The 21,675-nt window shown below is 41.8% G+C and overlaps 1 protein-coding gene across 1 annotated transcript in view; it reads right to left on the bottom strand.

Moving 5' to 3' along the window:
• The window catches only part of ATP2B2 (ATPase plasma membrane Ca2+ transporting 2), a 174,631-nt gene that overhangs the window by 10,507 nt on the left and 142,449 nt on the right, over nt 1-21,675 (bottom strand). The window contains exons 18-23 of the mRNA XM_044676014.1: nt 21,144-21,250; nt 17,514-17,705; nt 9,099-9,312; nt 8,230-8,441; nt 7,987-8,094; nt 6,118-6,300 (exon numbers count right to left, since the gene is read on the bottom strand). Coding sequence (XP_044531949.1) covers nt 6,118-6,300; nt 7,987-8,094; nt 8,230-8,441; nt 9,099-9,312; nt 17,514-17,705; nt 21,144-21,250 — 1,016 coding nt within the window. The remainder of the gene's footprint in view (nt 1-6,117; nt 6,301-7,986; nt 8,095-8,229; nt 8,442-9,098; nt 9,313-17,513; nt 17,706-21,143; nt 21,251-21,675) is intronic.

Raw genomic sequence — 21,675 nt, 5'->3', positions numbered from 1 at the left:
ACAGACACAATATTAAAGAATTAAATAAAATTTTGGATGGCTGGTCCATAAAGGATTATTATGGGAAGCTGGAATGTTTGTGCACATCTTTAACTTGGAAACTGTCAGTGAGGGCTTCACAAACTCTGATCAGGGTAGAAATGGTGAAAGTGCTCCCTCAAGGGAAGTGATATAATCAGTAACATCAATAATAATTATAATATTACTATTTAAAAGTGACATAATTGAAATCAAGAAGTTGATAACGGGGATGACAATTATATCCCTGGGTTCCTCTGTCACTTATCAAATCTTGGGCTGGAAGGGGCCATAGGATAGATCTAGGTGTGGGGAAGAGAAAAATTTCTTAAATTCTTAAGACTCTACCCAAGGAGTTTTGTAGTTCAAATATGCTGATATTCTTTTAAAAGTCTTTGGGAGAAGACATATTTCTGATACTTGAAAGATATTTTAAAATATTCTGACACCTCCAGCAGACCTTTCTCTGGGGCCTCCAGAGCCTCCTCTATATAATGGCAGAATTGACCATGATGCATCTTTAAGGTGCCTTCCAACATTGGTGAATTTTTCTCCAAAGCTGTGCTGTATCCATTGATAAAAGGGCCTCCACGCATGAGACCAGTCCTCTCTGGGAGGAGAATGTATCGAGCTTTTTATTCTGACAACGAGGGTAGAGGATTGGCATTAGTTTACTGAGGGCTCTATTGATTCTCACACTTTTTATGGGCAGTGGAGGTGAGGACTGTGGGTACCAAGGTAGTCAATCCCACTACAAAAGCTAAACCATTGCTAGTTAAACCTGACTTTCTGACATTGTATGCATCTCAAACAGCATATAGGAATCTATTTCCCTTCTCTCATCTATATCAAAGCAAGAACATTACATACAATAATCTATGACAGCAAGAACATTATAACCATAGAAGGAAGAGGAGCACAATGAGTGTTTCTTTTCCTTCTCTTCATCCTCTTTCTCTTCCTTTTCGGTGATGCTTAATGAGGATTTTGAGGATCACCACTGACTGACCAGATCTTTGGCCCTATCTTCAAAGTGCAAATAAGGAATTCATTTGGGCCATAGGGACCTTCCAGTTCCAGACCAGCAAGTTTTGGGGACCTAGCCCAACCCACAGCTCAGTGATTTGAGGGGAACCAATCTCTTACCCATGGCCAATGCAACAAGGGATTGGGAATTAGAATTTTGGAAATAAATCTTTTTTTTTCTTACTAGTAGAATGGATTCCACTTCCTCTCCGGGGACAGGGCAGCAAGAAATAGTGCTTGAATCCAGGACTGGATGGCCCCCATGACCAACTATATTCCTTGTAGCTGGTTATGCTCCCCTGACCATATATTCCCTCCATCCACTACAGCTAATTGACTGACTATAACTCTTCTCATGGGTTATATGACTAGCTGACTGGCTACTCTCTCTGAACTAAGCTTCCCAACCAACTAGGAACCCTAGCCCACCCACCCACCCACCCACTTGCCCACTGAGAGAGTTGGCATCTCTGGCAATCGGAGGCATTAAGAATTCACACTCACGCCCAGCTGCAGCAGGAGGTGTGCTGGTAGGAGAGGAAAGAACATTGGATAACGATACGTGGCTAGGGCTAGAAAGATTGGTTACATCCTGGCTCTGGCTTGTGACGGAGGACTGTCTCCTGAGAGCCCCCTGAAAGGAAGCGCCACTCTTGAAAGTATTGACTACTTCAATCTGCAACGGAGGAGAGAACGAGACAAGTTGCGAAAAGGGTGGACACAACAGCTACACAACTGACAGGCATGACAACCAAAATAAGAGCAATAATTAATAATAATAATAATAATAATTAATAATAATAGCAACAATAACACCAGCAACAGCAACAATAATAATATTACTTAAATTTAAATAAAAGAAAAAAGAAATAAACACAAACTAAAATGTCTTAAGGAATTTCTGCCTAGCCCACTCCTTTTGGGAGGTTCTAGACCTTGGGGTCCCCCAGCCAATAAGGGTACTTCAATTGGTTTTTCCTATTAACTACAATTATCTCTCCAAATGAGGACAAGGTGGGGAGAGGAGTTGTCTCCTAACAAACAAGAACTTCTTTCCTATTCCTAGTTCCCAAGGAGGACCAAGATGAACCCTTCTCCAAGCTGTGGGTCAAAGATGGAAGTCCTAAATGAAAGGGTCATGGAGAAGGTTGGGAACTTCAAGAATATGTATTCCTTGGACCCACTCTTATCCTTATTGTGTGAGTTGAGCAAATTATATGGACCAACTCTGTCCTAGGTCCCCTGCTTGGATCTCATTATAGTATCTTTCACTGAATCCCCCTTGTTACATCCCCATTTAGGAAAAGAGACTTCCCCCAGCCCCCAGCCCCAAATAGAGCCATGTCCAGGTCATTTCATAGATCTGTACTTTGAGTGAATGAAACTTCAGCTGTATAAAATGGCACACCCTACATGGACCAGAGTCCATGGCTTAATGGACTGGTTTAATCTTCTATAGGAAACTTCTCTTCTGGAAACATCTTCAAATATAGTAGAAGAAAAGATTGAGGAAAAGGTCTCTTAGACAAAGTGCCCCCTTTCCTCCATACATGGTGGGCTCATTCACAGTGCAGATCTGAATAATTGCAATAATAATTGATGCTTAAATGGCACTTAAAGGCTGGCAAATCACTTTACATATATTATCTTGTTTAAGCCTCACAGCAACCCTGGGAGGAAGAGACAGTAAATACCGCTGTTCTCATTTTATAGACAAGGAACCCAAGGTTCAGAGAGGTCAAACAACTCTTTCAGGTTCACACAGCGAGAAAGACCTGGAATTCAAACTCAAGTGTTTTTTTTGTTTTTTTGTTTTTTTTTAACTCTTAAGGCCAAGGCTCTTTCCTCTATTCATTCTATATTGCCCCTGCAGTCTTAAAAATGACCTGTGGGAAATCTCTGAGAATGCTAGTAGCCTAGGTCTCCCAGAAATGGCCAGGATAATGGGTGAAGAATTAAACGTAGAACCACTCGTTCTCCTGACCATTCTCTAATTTTTCCCATTTGGCAGAATGCCCATTCTCCACGTGGAGAAAAGGCCAGATTCATTAACTGCCCTATGACGTATTTTTGGCACCAAGCCTGGATCATGGAACTGGGGAGGCAGGCTTCGTAAGGGAAGTCTTGTCCCCAAATCCTCCCTTCTTTCACCATTTCTCTCCTTTTTGTAGTTTACAGAGTTGGGGACTTTCACGGTCCCCCAGGCTCTTTGGAGCATAGCACACAACTCTTTCATTCCCTTACAGGGAGCAAGAGGAGTTGGTTAGAAGGCACCTCTGATTCATGAGGTGGCCAAGAGCACCATGAAATCTGGAGACGAGGGCTAGCAAACTTGGCTAAGCCCTGGCTCTGACTTGACATCAATGATAAGAAATTATCAGTCATAATGAATGAGACATGCATCATGGTGCCAGGTATCCAGGATCCCAATGGGGTAAATGGTGATGTTTCTACAGATGTTCACCTCCCACGGGATGATCCTTTCCATTTCTAGAGCTCATTACAAAGCATCTTCTTCACGACCCAATGACTCTGTCATTATATCCATTTTGTTGAGGAGAAGACCAAGACCCAGTTAAATCACCGAGCTCATCAGTGTCAGAGCAAGTATTAACACCTAAGTCTTTCTCCCTTCAAATCCCGACCTGATTTCAGCTTTCCCAACTGCCTCTGGGTGCTGGCATAGCAGGGATCATTTCTATCTGAGCGGCCCAAAGTTGTTACGTGGATAAGCAAAGAGACATTCAGGATCTCAACAATAATCTGACCAACCAAGTTATGCATAGAAACATTTTTCTTCATGTTTGTGGATAGCACACATAGGTTTTTGCACATGCATGTATACATATGGTGTATACACAGATGCCTTTCTACATGTGAGTTTGTAGGCATGTGTCAGGGAGTGTATACAAGATTCTACATACACCATGAACTATAAGCATGTTTGGGAATGGGTGTTTTGTTCTATATATAGGAGTATATTTCTACATGTGAGTGTATAGGCATGTTTCTCTGTGTTTTCTTGCACATAGATGCTACATGTATGTTCCTGCATGGACAGACATCTGTATGTTTTGACACTATGGGCACAGGTCCAGCTGTACATGGGAGTTCCTGGGTGGGCTTTTCAGTATGTGCACGTATACTTCTTGATGTTTCTGTGCGTGGGACACTGTCTCTACACATATGCATTTGTTATTATAAGTGAATTCACACAGGCATTTCTGGAAGTCTGCTGTTGTGTGTCTGTGGGGGATTTTTGCAAATTAGGAAGCTCTAATTAGGAATCTGGGCTTTAGATTTTGAGCTAGATGGGACCTCACAGCCTCATCTGTTTTACAGATGGGGATGCTGACATTCAGAGGCATTGAGTAGTTTGGCCAGGGTCATAGATGTTGTTGAGGCATTTCAGTTGTGTCTGATTCTTCATGACCCCATTTGGGATCTTCTAGGGAAAAATACATAGAATGGTTTGCTATTTTATTCTCCACCTCAATATTATAGATGTGGAAACTGAGGCAAATAGGGTCCAGTGACTTGCCCAGGGTCCCACAGCTAGAAGGGGTCTGAGGCTAGATTTGAACTCAGGAATATGAGTCTTCCTGACTCTCTTTGCACAATGGCATCCACCTAATTTCCCAGGATTCAAACCCAGGGTTTTCTGTTGCCAAATCCAGGATTATTTCTACTATACTCTGCTTCAAATATACTCTCCATGCATGTACTTATGTGTTCATTTTCTTGGTCTGCCTAGCAGACATATGTGTACTAGCATGTGAATAAAAATGAGGGTAATTATAATTAACGTTTATATAGCACTCATAGGTTTGCAAAGTATTTTACATATTGATGTTCCAATAAGGTTGGTACTATTATTTCCCCCATTTTATAGATGAGTTAACTGAGGCTGAGAGGAATTAAATGACTTGCTCAGGGTCACACAATTAGTGAGGAAGGATTGAACTCGGGTTTTCTTATCTCTAGGAACATCACTCTATCCCCTGGACCACCTAGCTACCTACTGCATGCATGCTAGAAGGGAGCTTGCACTTGGGTGAGAGCTTCCTGGATATGTGTGTGTATGCCTGTTGCAATGGGAAGGCATGCCATGTGTAGGCTTTGTCATTTCCTTTGAATCACTGTTGTGAAGGTCAAATAAAAGGGAAACACTTTGGTAAAGCCTCAAAGGGCTCTGAGCTGGGGTACAGCATCCCTTGATTGGCTTAAGAGTCCCCTAATTGTCCTTCACTCTTTTCCATCAGAGGTAAAGCCTCTGTAGGGAAGAGGGCAAAGGCTGGTTGTGCCCAAATACCCACTCCAAGAAAGCATTATCAATTCCACACAGTTGAGACCTCAGCCTGGGCTTGCAATCTACTCACCTCTGAAAACTGCTGGTTGGTTGAAGTCCTTGTAGATGGAAATGATTCATTCCTCCTCCACTTCCCACCCTTATCCCCAAGCCTTGCCTCAATCCTGCCCAGACTCATTGAAGAACTCCAGCCCCCTTCCCCTGAGCTCATCATCCCTCTCAGTTATTGCTACTCTCCTTTTCCCCATCCCTTTGACTCCTACTCTAATTGTTTATAAAGTGAATAGAATTAATTAACCTCAGTGACAAAATGCCATTTGAGAAGGCCCCTCAACTGGAAAACAATACAAATAAAACAACCAGTGGCTTTGTTTCTGAGAGTGCCATGTTCCAGGAGCTGGTGGTGGACTCAAGGAGCTGGTGGCATCTCACGAGGAGCCTGGGACCAAGGAACTTGTGAACACGAGTCACAACTGGTGTAGGAGAGGAAGGGCTGGTATAGGGTGGCTCCTCTAAAAGTTCCAGCAGGGTGACATGGCCCTGGAGACTAACACTGTTGGTTGGAAGAGATTTTTTTACTACATTATTGAGGGGTCTGATGATTACACCCCAGACAAGTCTCTCATTTCTGTTCCTCATTTCTACCACTTAGACTGCCCACAAATACTTGCATTTGCCAAGGACCTTCATATGTAGTGCCTTGGTATAAGATGGAGTGTCCATCACTGTCCAAGATGGCTCTTGGTTGGCCAGGCTGTACATACCTGAGTTTGGATTCTATTCAAGCCACGGAACCACAGGATCTGGCCACGTCGGAGTTCTCGCTCAGCATGATCAATCTCCTCCACGTCCTCATTGAGTTCTTCCTCAGGGATCTCCTCTTTTTGAGTGAGCCGTCCTGCTTCCTTCAGAAATTTTAGCCTGCTGGTTGGGATGGTAGCAATGACCTGAAAAGAGACAAGTGGAAATCAACAGAGGTACACTTATTCACTCATTCATTTGTGAATTCATTCATTCAGTTATTCAGTTGATCCAAAAAAATTTAAGCACCTTCTATGTGCCAGGCAGTGTGCTGATTTATTTATTCAATCACTGAGTATTACCCAAGTATCTATTATGGACATCACCCCTACTTTAGAATCAAAAGCCCAGAAAGATCTGAATAAGCAAAGGAGAAGATCAATAACCTGCCCCAGTAGAGATTACAGAATACACAAAGGCCTGAAGGTGGAAACATGAATTAGAAGGCAAATTAGAAGTGGCCCCTTTAACTGGTTGGCAAGGGTATGTATGTATGTATGTATAACATACATGCATGTATAATAGGCATATATATTCAAATGTATTGATGTGTGTATATACCTGTGAGCCTTACCTCTGACAATTATTGCATGTGATCTAGGCAAATCACTTGATGCCTCAAGTCAACTCTCTAACACAATAAGTTGCAAAAACAGGTACAGATCTGCTTTAGAAGTTGAACTTTCCTCATAAGGAATTCTCCATGCCACCGAGGCAAGGGTCCTCTTAGCTCTTTTCTGACGCCTTCCCTTCCCCCCACCAAAAAAAAACCCTCAATAACAAGAAAACTATCCCTTAGAACCCAAATTCAGATGTCTAGAATGTCTCACGTGGATAGCTTTCTGTATTAGGAAATGTCCTCAAGTCAGAAAGTTTGCCTATAGAGCTAAGACATAGCTGGATCCCTGGTCTTGGGGGCAAAGGAGTCAAGGCGTTGACAGGAAAAAATTTGATCTGAGAAGGTTATGGAAACTAAGAATAAGAGAATGTAGAACTGAAAGGTTTTGTGATCATCCACCCTATCTCATTCAGTTGTAGAAACTGAGGTCCCAAGACGTGTGAAGGGATTTACCTAGGGGGTTAAGGATTTGGGTTTGAATCCTACCCCTGATACTCAGTACCTATTTGCTTTAATCAAGTCATTTAACTGCTCTGGGTCTCAGTCTCCTCAACTGTTCAATGGGGAGAGGTTGGACTAGATGGGTCCCAAGGTTCCTGCAAGTTCTAGATCTATGATTCTATGAGTAATTTGGGCAAAGGCAGGACTAGGATTTGGTTTTCCTAACTCTATTCAATTTAACTCAATGAGAGTTTCTTAAGTGCTTGCTGCATGTTGTACTGGTTTCTAGGGGTATGAAGCCAAACACAAAACAGTTTCTGAAGAATTAAAAAATCCTCCATTCTCCAAGGAGGGTGTATATGATGAGGGCCATGACACATTCAAAAACAAGTAAATGCAAAATAAATACAAATCAGAGACAGCTTGATGGCTCAGCGAACAGAGGGGCATGGCAGTCCTGGGTTCAGATCTGGTCTCAGATATTTCCTAGCTGTGAGACACCGGGCAAGTCACTAACCCCCACTTCTTAGCCATTAGCACTCTTTGGCCTTGGAACCAATACTTAGTATCAATTCTAAGAGAGATGGTAAGAGTTTTCAAATAAATACTAAGCATTTTGGATGTTGTATTAACACTTGGGGGAGCAGGAAGAGACTTTTGTAAGAGGAGGCACTTGAACTGAGCCTTGTAAAGAGTAGGGATTATTTCAAGAGGCACAGACCACTGGTCTGGGTTCCATAATGAGAACCGGAGCCTGCCAAGAAGAGCTTACCTGTCCCCAGACAAGCTCTCCTAGTCCAATGAATATACACCACATCCACTGGTCAAGCTGAAGAGGAGAACAGCTGAATGGCTTCCCCCCGAACTGCACAATGACTATCTGGAGACAAAATCGGAGACATAAACCCATCACTGGGAGAAGCACATTTCATCCCTCAGAGCAGGGGCTGGGACTTCCTGCTGCCAGGGACCAGGTGATGTTCTTCCAAGGAGGCTGCCTTGGGGTCCTGGTTACCTGAATGGCAAAGGTGCCCAATACAATTGTGCAGAAGATGGGGTTCCTGAAGATGCCATCGAACACATTGCGCTCCCCGTGGATCTTCCGGGCGTTGATTTCGTTGAACAGTTGCATCATGACGAAGGTATTGAAGATGATGGTATAATGCTCAGAGGGAGGAGAGTGGAGAGGAGCGTTGCGTCCACTGTCAATCATGAACATTTTCTCACCTTTAGAAAGGAAATGGCAGATAAAATCAAAGGGGTCCCAGGGGCAGGACCTTGGACAAATCCCTTGGTTTTTTCTTGCACTTTAGTTTCTTCATCTATAAAATAAGGGTTTTAGACTGGCTGAACTCTCGGGTTCTTCTGGCTCTAACATTCTCCTAGCTCTACCTGCCTGTTATGCTACAACCACTCAGGGGTTCAAGTGATGATAGGAAGTGGAGAGGGGAAAATGTAAAAGAAAGACTTATATTAAAATAAATCCTCAGGGCAGCTAGCTAGCACAGAGGATAAAGCACCAGGTCTGGAGTCGGGAAGAACCAAGTTCAAATTGACATTAGATACTTTCTAGCTATGTGACCCTGGGCAAGTCACTTAACCCTGATTGCCTAGACCTTGCTGCTTTTCTGTCTTAGAATTGAAACTAAGACAGAAGATCAGGGTTTTAAAAAAAGGAGGGGTGGCAGCTAGGTGGCTCAGTGGATAGAGAGCTAGGCCTGGAGTGAGGAGGACCTGGCTTCAGTTTTCTCCTTTCTGATATGGAGGGATTGGGTTAAATGATCTCTAAGACCTCTTTCTAGTGTTCTGACTCTATGACTTAAGGATTCTATGATGGATATGCACCAGACCTTTAGCATTCCAGAAGGTGATTCAGTGACTTACCAACAAAGAGAAGGGTAAAGATCAGTGTGAGCTGGTAGACTGCATGGCCTAGGATGTTCTTCATCATGGTGCGGGAAATAAGCGGCTTGTTGCGGCCGTATGGCTTACGCAGCAGAAGGGACTCTGTCGGTGGCTCTGTGGCCAGGGCCAGGGAGGCAAAGGTGTCCATGATGAGATTCACCCACAACATCTGTACAGCTTTTAGGGGAGAGTCCTGGGGAAAGAAAGATGAACAGTCACAGAGGTGGAAGGAACCAGGCTGGGACAGCTCCGGGGAGGGGGATATCTCACAATGGACACCCAATTTCAGGAGAAAGTAGAGAAGTTTTCCTCACCAGCTTGTGAGAGACAGACAGACAGACACAGAGAGAGAGACAGAAAGACAGAGACAGAGAAAGACAGAGATATACAGAAAGAGGGATATAGGGGGTAGAGAGAGAAAAAGAAAGAGGGATAGAGGGAGGGAGAGAGTCTATCTTCTGCAAATCATGGGATATTGAGCTGGAAGGGACCATAGAGAACTTCAGGTCAGTCCCCATCCCAGCTTTTTTTTTTTAAGAGAAAACAAATGTCCAGATAGAGTGCAAGACACTGAGGCAATAACTAACAGGTGGGTGTTGAACCCAAGTCCTCCAATTCAAACTTGGTGCCTTTGGCACTTTACCATAGACATATAAAAATGGAGTTGTTCCATTTTCTAAGGAAACTTGGGAAATCCAAAAAGCCTATGAAGCTCAAAGAAAGAGATCTCTGGTGGTATCATTCTAGTGCCTGTGACAACTAGTCTGGAAGTTAATTTGGGAAGGGGGCTCTTTTCAAACCACATCACACAGCAGCTTCCTGATCCAGCTAGACTGAGGCCAACCTTGTTCATTTTTCTGGTTTCAGAGAAAATCTATGCACTTTAATGCAGATTTTAGATCTTAGAGAGAATCTGCCCAACTGTTTTCCTCCCAAGCTTCTCGGTTCCTTTTCTCAGTATCAGTCAACCAACAAGTTTTTATTAAGCACCTACAGTGTGCCAAACAATCATACTAGGTGCTGAGGATACAAGTACCAACAAAGAAATAATGTCTACTATCAAGGAAATGGCATTCTAATGGTAGAGATGACAAGCACATTTACAAAGATACACATGTATAGCTAAGTAGCTACAGTATAAATATAAAGTTAACAAATACAAATCAGTTAAATACCAGGAGTTTGGGAGGGAGGGCACTTGCAGTTTGGGAGATCAGGGAAGGCTTCAGGGAAAAGATGGTTCTCAAGCTCAAACTTAAAGGAAGAGAGAGAGCCTCCACAAAGCAAAGGCAATAGGGTAATGTATTCCAGGCATGGAGGACAGCCAGAACAAAAGCAAGAAAAGGGGGCTTAGCGATGTATGTGAGGAAGTAGAGGGAAGACAAGTTTGGCCAGATCTCTGCATAGAAGAGAGTAATGTCCAATGAGTCCAGAAAGGTTGGTCGGGACTACAGCAGGGCTTTAAAACCTAAATAGGGGGTAGCTAAGAGTTTCAGTGAATTAGAGAGCCAAGCCTGGAGACGGGAGGTCCTAGGTTCTCATCTGGCCTCAGATACTTCCTATGCCTGTGTGACTCTGGTCAAGTCACTTAACCCCAAATGCCTAAGCCCTTACTCCTCTTCTGTTTTAGAACCAATACTGGATGTTGATTCTAAGAAAGAAGGTTGAGGTTTTAAAAAACTGAACAGAAGTGTTTATATTTTATTCTAAGAGATAATAGGAAGCCACAGGGTTGGTGAATCATGTTCAGATCTGCATTCGAGGAAATAAAGGAGGGAAGCCTGAGGTTCTTTAGAATAAAATTGTTGTTGTCATTGTTCAGTTGGATCCTACTTTCTGTCAAACCATTTGGGGTTTTCTTGGCAAAGATACTGGTGGTTTGTCATTTCCTTCTCCAGCTCATTTTATACCTTGAGGAAACTGAGAGGAACAGGGTTAAAGGACTTGCCCAAGTTCATACAGATAATAGGTGTCTGAAGCCAGATTTGAACTCCTGAACATGAATCTTTCTGATTCCAAATCCAGTGCTCTATTCAGTGCACCATTTAGCTGCCCTTTAAAATGAAGTCCTCCCTTCCAGCTAAAGTGGTTTACTGTCCATAGATTTGTCCTTTTGTATGGAAGGAGGGATAATGGGTAAGCTTTGGGGTCAACATCATGAAACCTAATTAAATCCTGGCTCTCCTGTCTGTATCATTGTGGGTAAGTCATTTTCTCTGTCTATAGCTCAGCTCTGTTCACTATAAAAGGGAAGATCAGTCTAGTTACTTTTTAGGATTCCTTCCAGCTCTAAATTCTGTGATTCCATGGAATCTTATATCTTCAAATATTAGTAACCAGGACATTTTACGTAAGCCAACTTTAAATGGACTGGAACAAAGGAATATTCCTTCTCAACCACAGTTGCACATGCTATAAGCCAGTCCTTAGTCTCTCCCTTGACCTAGCCAATGAAAAGGGAGGGCTGTTAGATTTCCAAGGACAGCATGAACTATGGAAAGAGGCCCAGCATTCTTTATAGTTTATAAAACTTTGTTGTTCCCAAAGCTGTTTCCTTACAGCAACCCTGTGAGATACACAGTAAAAGTAGCACCATCCCCATTTTATAGATCAGGAAACTGAGAGATGAGGAAGGTAAATGACTTACTCTAGGTAACCTAGGTAGTAATGGCTGAGATCTGAACTCATTCCCAGACCCGGAGTCCAATATTGCCTCTCATCTCCTATAACTGCAAGCCTAGACCTCTTTTCAGACTACCATGCTTAAACAGTAACAAATGAGAAGAGTCTTTGAGTTAATTCAGCCACACACAAGAGAAACTGCAAAAAAACTTGGTATTTTTTAACACAGAAATATTGGGGGAAGCAGACACTAGAGGGAGCTGCTTGTCCACTCACCAGGAAAAAGATGCCACCAATAATGAAAAAACCTGACCAGTAAGAGCTGGGGCAGGACCGCTCTCTGCCAGGGAGATGGGGGAACAACACTGTTGAGGCTCAGAATGGAGTCAACCAGATGCTCCCTTTGCTTGGCTGAGAGTCTGGTCCTGGGACAAGCTATAGCCCTGGGCTTTAGATAAAAAATGTAGAGACAATCCAGGGCATTGCTTTGGGCAAAGGCATCACAGTCCTTCAAAGACCTCAAAGAGACCATCATAAAGCTTTTCAAAGGGGGTCAGAGATCTCCTGTTCTTGGCCTGGCCCCAACTATCCATTTATCAGAAACATTAGATGATAATATCAGGGCTCAAAATGAACTGATAACATTAGAGTTTGAATGGACCTTAAAACACAGAGCACTGGAACAGAAAATGAACTTAGGATACAGTGGTAGGGCTTAAATGGACCTTAGCACATAGAATTCTGAAGCAAAAAGGGTCTTGAAACCCTTTAGAGCAGTGGTTCCCAATCTTTTTTGGCCTACTGCCCCCTTTCCAGAAAAATGTTACTTAGCCCCTGGAAATTAATTTTTTTTAAATTTTAATAGCAATTAATAGGAAAGATAAATGCACCTGTGGCCATCACCACTCCTCTGGATCACTATAGCACCCACCAGGGGGCAGTGGTGCCCACTTTGGGAATCACTGCTTTAGACCCTTAGAATTAGAAGGAATCTTTGAATAGAGGATGTGGGAACTGGAAGAGACTTTTAAAAAGAGGATAAGAGCTTGAATGGATCCTCAGCATATAAAATTCTACAGCTAGAAGGTAACTCAGAACATAGAATTTTAGAGCTGGAAGGGACCTTAGAACATGATATATGGGAGCTGAAAGGCATTTCCGAACATAGATTAAACAGGATGGCAAATGACTTTAAAATAAATGTTGGAGCTGGAAAGGACTTTAAAGACATTCCAAGTTCAGTGCTAAACCTGTGAAGAGAAAAGCTAAGAAAACCATGGAACAGTTCATGAAAGAATCTCCCTTCAAGTCTGTGGTGAAACCTGCAGCCCAGCACTATGTGGCAGGGCAGGTTAGCTCTTTAGAGTGACTAATTCTGCTCTGAGTCTAACATGCAGCATAAAGCAAGCCAGGAGAGCAAATCTCCTCGAGCCTAGCAGATCTGGGGTTTCCTAGGTCCTTCCAAGGAAGCTCTGAAGTCAGAACTATTTTCATTATAATACTAAAATATTTTAATTTCTAATATCGTACATAATTTCTTATATGGTACACAATGTGATACATATAACCCTCATTAACAAAAGCTCTTTGAGGGGTTCTTAAAGATTTTTAAGAGTTATATTAAAGGCCACTATAAGAAATGATAAGCTGGATCATTTCAGAAAAAGCTGGAAAGATCCATATGAACTGATGCAGAGAGAAATAAGCAGAACTGGGAGAACACTGTACACAGCTGGGACAATTCTGAAGGATTTATGATGGGGAAAGCTATCCACCTCCAGAGAAAGAACTCTTGGAGTCAGATGGATGTGGATTAAGGAATACTAAGTTTCATATCAGTGTATTTATGGTTTAATTTTGGAATTTGAATTTTGTATGAGTGTGCTCTTATGACAATAACCAATATGGAAGTATGTTTTGCATTATAATACATGTATGGCCCAGATCAAATTGTTTACTGTCTCTGAGTGGGGGGAGGGAAGGGAAGGAGGGATTCGGTTTGGATTTTATAATGTTGGAAAACATATGTTGAAAATCATTACATATAATTGGGAAAATAAAATATCTTTGATTTTAAAAAGGAAAAGACTACTAAGGGCTACTTTAATGTTCTAAATCAGTGGTCACTAAGGTGAGATGCATGCAACCTATGGTGTGCAAAAACATCGATTCATTGGAGTACAAGGAGGAAATAGCAAATTTTTTATTTTTAATTTTAAAAAAATTGAATATTATTTAATATGTAGATTGATGCTGGTGTGCTAATTCAAATTTGCATGTAATACCCTGAAGAAAAAGTAGGAGTTCACCAATAGTGGGGTTGATGGTGGCATCCTTCCCTGTTTGTTTACTTTTAGTCTGTTATTTATTTACTGTTTAAACCTTTACTTTCTGTCTTAGTAACAACTCTAAGACTGAAGGGCAAGGGCTAGGCAAACAGGGTTAAGTGACTTGCCCTGGGTCATACAGCTAGGAAGTGTCTGAGGTCAGATTTAAACCCAGATCCTTCTGACTATAGCCCTGGTGCTCCATCCATTGGGATGCCTGGCTGCCCCACTTTCAGCATGTCATAACACAATGTAGTTTATATGTGTGGGGAAGTGGTTTTTAGGTTGCTATCATCTAGTCTGGAATAAACCAGTCCTCACAAAATGAGCATGCGACTTGAAATAATTCTGGCAGAGAAACCATAGATTTCAAATCATCCTAATATCACGATCACAAGCAAACACCAAGGAAATGCTGAGTCTACATGCCTACTCCAAGGATGAGCTCTTTGGCAATCCCATTATGAGAGAAAACAATGATGAACCAATCAGATCTGACAAGGAGTCAGCCCAAAAGATTCAAAATGATGAAAAAGATTATTTAAAATATGCATTTGCATTCACTGTAATTAATGAGGAAACTTGCCCTAAGTTAAGTGAGCCTCGATATATTATTTAAGTGAATATGAAGCTTGTCCTAAGACATAATTTTCCTTCCAGACTAGGTTTTGTTCTCTCTGGGCTTTGACACCCTTCCACCCTATGTGGATATCTTATTTCTCTCCTTCTCTCCTCCCCACCCATTCCAGCTTCCTTTTATGTGCCACATTCCTGTGTTTGAGGGCAGGAACTATCTTTCTTTTGGCTGGCAATTGTATCCCCAATGCCAATGCCTCCCACATAAAAGCCCAATAAATGCATGTTGCTTTGCATTCTCACAACCTTTTCTGATCTGTTTAAAAATCTGTGAAAGAAAGATTAGTTTAAGTGGATTTTGAATCCATTTGATAAAAGGTAAAAATACAACACTTGGAGACTAGTTTGAGGAACACCATGGAAAGTGGGAACTTACTAGCTAAATTTCAACAAGAAAAAAATAGTATGTTGGATGGAAAAATGAAGATTATGGTTTGGTAATTATAGACAGAGATGTAACTACTTCTTTTTGATCGTTTTGAATTATCTTTTTCATGGATGTCCACCATTAAGGCCATTGACCACCATTAAAGGATTTGAACTTAATGTAGATCCAGAAAGATCTTAAAATGACTACATCACAAAGTGTTAAATCAGGATACTCAACAATAATAATGCATCCAATCACATTGTTTTCACTTCAAATAATAATAATTTTAGTGAAAAAATGTTTGTGCCATTAATAATTAATGTAAAAATTATAATACTATTTATTTCATCCTTTAAACATTTCTGTTCTTGCATATTTTATAATGTGTATTATATATATAATATATACCATATATTATAGATCCCTGACTAGATTTTTTTTTTACTGATAGTGGGATATGAAAACAGTTTGGAAGTCATTTGTGTAAAAGATGGTGGAGTATGAATGTGATTGCCCTACATTGGCCTCTATGAATCTAATCATTAAGATGTATTTAAATTTAGATTTAAATTTAAAATTCCAATTAATTGTCCAAGTACACAATCATTCACTTACTCCAGGGTGGTCTGTAAATCCCCAAATAGGGTATCAGTTTATTTAATTTATATAATTATTTTAAAGTTTATTTAAAAACCAGATATTTAATCGTCTGACAAATCAAGATTTCTGTTTTGGTTCCACTGAAAGAAGGTTATTTCCAAATTGTCTATGAATCTATTTGATCTCAGGCAGTTATTTTCAATAACTGATGAAAATGATGATTGTTTTCTCTCACGTTTCAGATGGTGACCAAAAGGAATCGAGATACAGACTTATGTTACATCTATGGGTCACTCCACCACTTTGAAACAAAATGGCAGCCAGTAAACTTTTTCACAGAGGACTGTTGATATTTTTTTATGGATTTTGATGACAAATTTCCTTAACATAATATTTTTCAAAGGACCTTCACAATTATTTCACAATTTCACTCATTCTTTTTCTGAGAGAGGTCTTATTATTTCCCTTTAAGAGATGATGAAACTGAGAGAAATAGAGTTGACTTACCTCAAGTAAAAGAAAGGGTAAGAGGCAGAGTTAAGACTAGCCCCCCAAATCTCCAGATTTTCAGGGTCTAATGCCCCATAGATTCCAATGAAGGTTAATAAAGGTGGTGGTGCCATAAGGAGCTCTCTAGCTGAGGGGTGGGTGAATATGGAGGTTGGAAGGCTTGTGAGCTCACTTCTGTCTGGTTCAATCTCTAATTCTGTTATTGAGAATGGAACTTGTGAAGTCTATAAGCAAGATCTGATCCACCATGAGTCTCCTTCTCAGATCTGATTGTGAGTTTCTCATTTTGATCCTGCTTCTGCCTGTGAGACCACTTCTCACCATTATCTATTGACATGTCAACTGTTTCTTTTTTTTAAACCCTTATTTTCTCTCTTAGAATCAATACTAAGTATCAGGTCCAAGGCAGAAGAGAGGTAAGGGCTAGGCAATGGGGGTTAGGAGACTTGCTCAAGGTCATACAGCTATAACATGTCTGAAGCCAGATTTGAACCTAGGATCTCCTGTCTCTAGGCCTGGCCCTCAATCCACTGAGCCACCTAGCTGCCCCCTCAATTGCTTCTTGATATTGGGTTTAGGCATACTGAATTCCAAACCTCCACCTGGTGGCTGGACCTTTTCTGCCTCTCTTCATTCTCCAAGCAGGAGAAAATCCAAATGGCACCATGGACCCTCTTCATTCACAGTCTTTGTCATTTCCTAACCTCCTAGCCCCTCTCCAAGCACTTAAATGGTTAAAATAGTATTAGCCCACTAGAAACAAAGCTCCTCAAATACGGCTGGTCCTGTCAGGCTCCAATCTCAGCATACGATTTGACCCGTAGTCAGTAAATGTGAAAAACTGCCTACCGTAAGAGTGGCACTGCTCACTGCTCAAATATTACAAATGTTGGCAATGCCATTCAAGTGAAGAATAATTCCATCAGGTCCAGAGGCCTGTATTTCCCCTTATTTTTTAGTGTGGAATAGGGAATAGAATAATATTTCCTATTACACATTCTAATGACCTAGTTTTGTTGTCAAAGATTTGATAAACCATGGACAGAGTGGGCCTGGGTCCTTGGACCATTCACAAGAGGTCTGTGCCTAATAAGCACTACTGCTTCCTTCTTCTTCTCCTTAGCTGCCATCATCACTCTTGGCCTGGTGCCTCAACTTCCCTAACTACCCTCCTGCCCTTAGGTCAACCCTAGTCAAATTAAAAAAAAAAAACCTAGGGGGTATGTTAATCAAGAAACAGTAGCCCATACATTGTATGCACTCTTTACATCTACTGGCCTGATTCTCTGATAGATAAAGGATGGGCCTGGGAATAGGACCAGAGTTTACCTGTGTGATGCAAGCACCCGTGAAAGCCACAATGACAGCTACCACGTTGACAGTTAATTGGAACTGCAGGAACTTGGAGATGCTGTCATAAACATTGCGGCCCCACATCACTGCCTTGACAATGCTGCTGAAGTTGTCATCCGTCAGAATGATGTCCGAAGCTTCCTTGGCAACATCAGTACCGGCGATTCCCTGAAAGAGAGAACAAGCCATGTCAGGGAAGGATGGCCAAGGACCTTCAGGGATGCAAGGAAGGACCATCTGGGCTTCAGGAACCCAAGAGATGCTGCTGAATACAGATGTCTCCCACACACCCCAGGACATACGTTTATGGAGACATGAGAAAGGCCCCTTCCAGCTTGTGTCCACAGAATCACAGCATCTCAGAATTATAAACCAATCCATCTCTTACCAGGACAAGAATCCTCCCTACCATTTACTCAGCAAGTGGTCATGCAGCCTTTTCTCAAAGGAGGAACCTACTACCCCTAAGGCAGCCCCTTCTACTTTTAGGGAGAACTCATTGTTAGGGATTTGTTTTCCTGACCAATCTGCTATTTTACAACCTCTCCTCATTACTCCTTTTCTGCCCTTTGAGGTCAAGAAGAAAAGTCTATCCCATTGTCCTCCTTCAAAGACTTAAAAACAGACATCATGTCTCTCATAAGTCTTCTCTTTTCCAGGTGAAATATCTCCAGTTTCTTTTTCACGCTGCAGGCTGTTCACCATCCAGGTCGTCTTCCTCTGGATTCTCTCCAACTTATGAGCATCCATCTTAAAATGTGACACCCAGAACTGAACATGATCCTCGAGGAATGGTCTCACCAGAGTAGAGTGTGGCCTCTCTAGCCCTGGTTGGGGTGCTTCTATTGATGCAGCCTAAGGGTTCAGCAGGTTTCCTGGCTGGAAGATCACACTGCTGCAGTCCAGGAAACAATAGAATGTAAATCTATCTACTGAATACAGGTATACTCAGCACTGAAAACATGCACACACACACACACACACACACACACACATGCACACACCTCACTGCAACACCCATCCTCTACTTACCTATATAGATCAACCTGCCACACATACACACACAGATACACCTCGCTACCAACACTGAGTCCTATCCTCTTCCCACAAACCTATCCTCTGAAGGATACATATTCTAATTAAAGAAGACACACACAGCCAGTAACAAGGATTCATTTATTCCTCACTGTGCACATATGGAAAATTCCCTACATAAACACTTAGTTCTGTTTCTCTTACACACACACTCATGCATGCACGCATGCCCATCCCTACATTCACAGCTTTTGCCACCACATAAAAGCACAGAACAGTCCCCATGACACATAACCTACTCATAGAGAAGCACCCAACTACTATATATCCATCCCATTGTTACTGCCACAAGCACTTATCTTTCCGATACACATGGAAAGTGCAGAAGCTTCCCAGCCTATACACTAACTCTCAAAGTACATCCCTACATCATAACATTTCCCATATGGAAACTATAGCAATAACTGCCCAGGGACATATTCTGGTTGATCTCAAGTTCAACTTCTATTTGTATTAATAATTGGGACCACAGGCATTTCAGAATCTTTTCCCTCTTTCCTTCATGGTGACCTTCAAAATAAAACTGCTGAGTTCACAAATGATTCAATGCCTGACTGGCAAATGTGTGATTTGACCAAGTGAACAGTGGAGGACCCCATAAAGCTCATATGACTCTATATTAGGAAATAGTAGGGGCCATAGATAGCTCTCATCCCTAGGCATAGCAAGTTTGAGTCCTGTAAGAATCTAAGAGCCCATTTCTGTCTTGGAAGGAGGGTCTCCTCAGCTAATATGGAGTCCAGGCATATTTGAGTGCAAACAGGAGATAAACATCCCCAAACCGGACATCTCTGAGAAAGTTTCCTCAATCCAGTGGAACCAATATCATCACTAGACTATGTACTCCCCTAGAAAATTATCTCTTCCAAGTACCATGCCCATGTAGTCTAATTACTTACATGTATTTATTGATTGTGTTTATTCTTCACATCTCCTTGCCTTTCTCCTCTTTGTATATTGTCTTCATCCTACCTGTATGTTGTCTTCCAGAGAGGGAAGGTTTCCCTCTGCCTAGTTCATTGAGAAGCAAGCTGCTTTTAACAACTGGGTATATGGATACTTGATCAGTGCAATCTAATGATGAAGAATAACTTGCTTCCATTGAAGTCTCTTTCAACATTATCAGAAAGCATTGAGCAAGTGCCTAATTGTATATGGAAGGTGCCCCAGGCTACATATGGCAGGACTAGACACTCTCCATCTTGGACTCTAAACCCTTGAATAATAGGGACTATGCTTTCTCTCTCTCTCTCTCTCTCTCTCTCTCTCTCTCTCTCTCTCTCTCTCTCTCTCTCTCTTTCTCTCTTTCCCAGTGCCTAGTACATAGTAGACTCTAATAAATGTTTGTTAAATTGAATTACTTATAGAAGAATAATATTAAACAATAGCTAAACAACAAGGACCTCTACTTATCTACTCAACCAGTATTTACCCAATGAAAACTGTTCTCTCATTTCTTTCTCATATTCACTCTTACATACACACTCTTTCATTCAGGTGGATTAACTCAAACATTCCTTGCCCTATGCCAGTATTTATATCTAGCTTAATGTCACCTCCTCACACAGAATGTCTTTCTTTCTCCCCTCTAGCTATCCAAATACTATTGTATTCTTTAGGACACAACCCAACTTCTACTCTTTCTGTAAAGTCTTCTTTAAGGACACCAAGCTCCTTGATTAATCACTGGTCAGAAGTCATCTCTGTCTGTCTGTCTATCTATCTATCTATCCATCTACCATCCATCCATCTATCTACCTGTCTATCTGCCTATCTATCCATCTATCATTCCATCATTCCATCTATCTATCCATCTACCATCCATCTAACCATCTCTCTTTTTCTCTCTCTGTCTCTCTCTCTGTCTCTCTCTGTCTCTCTCTCTCTGTCTCTCTCTCTCTCTGTCTCTCTCTCTGTCTCTCTGTCTCTCTCTCTCTGTCTCTCTCTCTCTCTGTCTCTCTCTCTCTCTGTCTGTCTCTCTCTCTCTCTCTCTCTCTCTCTCTCTAGCTAGATTTTTTGGTCTGGTCTATATCAGTATGTAGCCGACTGTATTTTGTCTTTTGTGGTTTTCTAATTGCTCCAAATGCTTTAGTCTTGCTTTTTCAGCTAGAGTAGAAGCTTTTTGAGGTCAGGGATCATACAGTTATATAGCCACTTGTACCCAGCTTTGTCCTGAAGACACAGGAAGTGATTCACAAAGATCTATTTGTTTTGGGGTTGTAGCTAGGTGGCTTAGTGGATTGAGAGCCAGGGAGGTTCAAATCTGGTCTCAGACACTTTCCAGCTGGGTGACCCTGGGCAAGTAAGTTAACCCCCATTGCCTTACCCTTACCACTCTACTGTCATGGAACCAATACATAGTATTGAGTCTAAGATAGAAGGTTAAACAAAAAGATCTATTATTGTTTGAAGAAAACTCTTGGTCCCCAAGGCTGACTAAGTTCTAATCTGGCTCACTCAGCAGAATAAAGGAGTGGGTGTACTTTGGAGGAGGACAACTCATGCCCATACCATAGCAAAGCCAACATCTGCCTTCTTCAGGGCTGGTCCATCATTGGTCCCATCCCCAGTCACAGCCACGACCTGTCTCTGCTCCGTGTGAGTACTGTCGATAATGCCTGTGTGGAGGGAAAAGGCCTACAGTGAGCAAAGGAAAATCATGCAAGTTCTATCCACCATACCTTTTAAGAGTCTTACCTAAGTAGTCAAGAAGAGAAGTTGCCCCATTTTGCCCAAGGTCACACAAAAAATTCAGTAGCAAAGCTAAGGGTAAAATTCAGGTCTCTCATCCTCCACTCTAAGGAGTGGTCTAGTAGAGAGGGGTGGGAGGCTGGATATCTACCTCCTACTCCAGTCTCAGATACCAAATACCAAGGTGTCCTTGAGCCAGTCACCAACCCCCCCCCCCCCCCACACACACACATACACACTCAGTTCCCTCATCACTAAAATTACACAAGATCCACTAAAATAAGAATGCTGGGTTAGATGAACTCAAAAGTCCCTTCCAGCTCTGACATCCTATTGGTCTGTTCAAAGAATG

This window comes from Gracilinanus agilis, chromosome 1 (genome assembly GCF_016433145.1).
Source record: "Gracilinanus agilis isolate LMUSP501 chromosome 1, AgileGrace, whole genome shotgun sequence".
NCBI classification, from domain to species: Eukaryota; Metazoa; Chordata; class Mammalia; order Didelphimorphia; family Didelphidae; genus Gracilinanus; species Gracilinanus agilis.
This window is presented reverse-complemented; position numbering and strand designations above follow the sequence as displayed.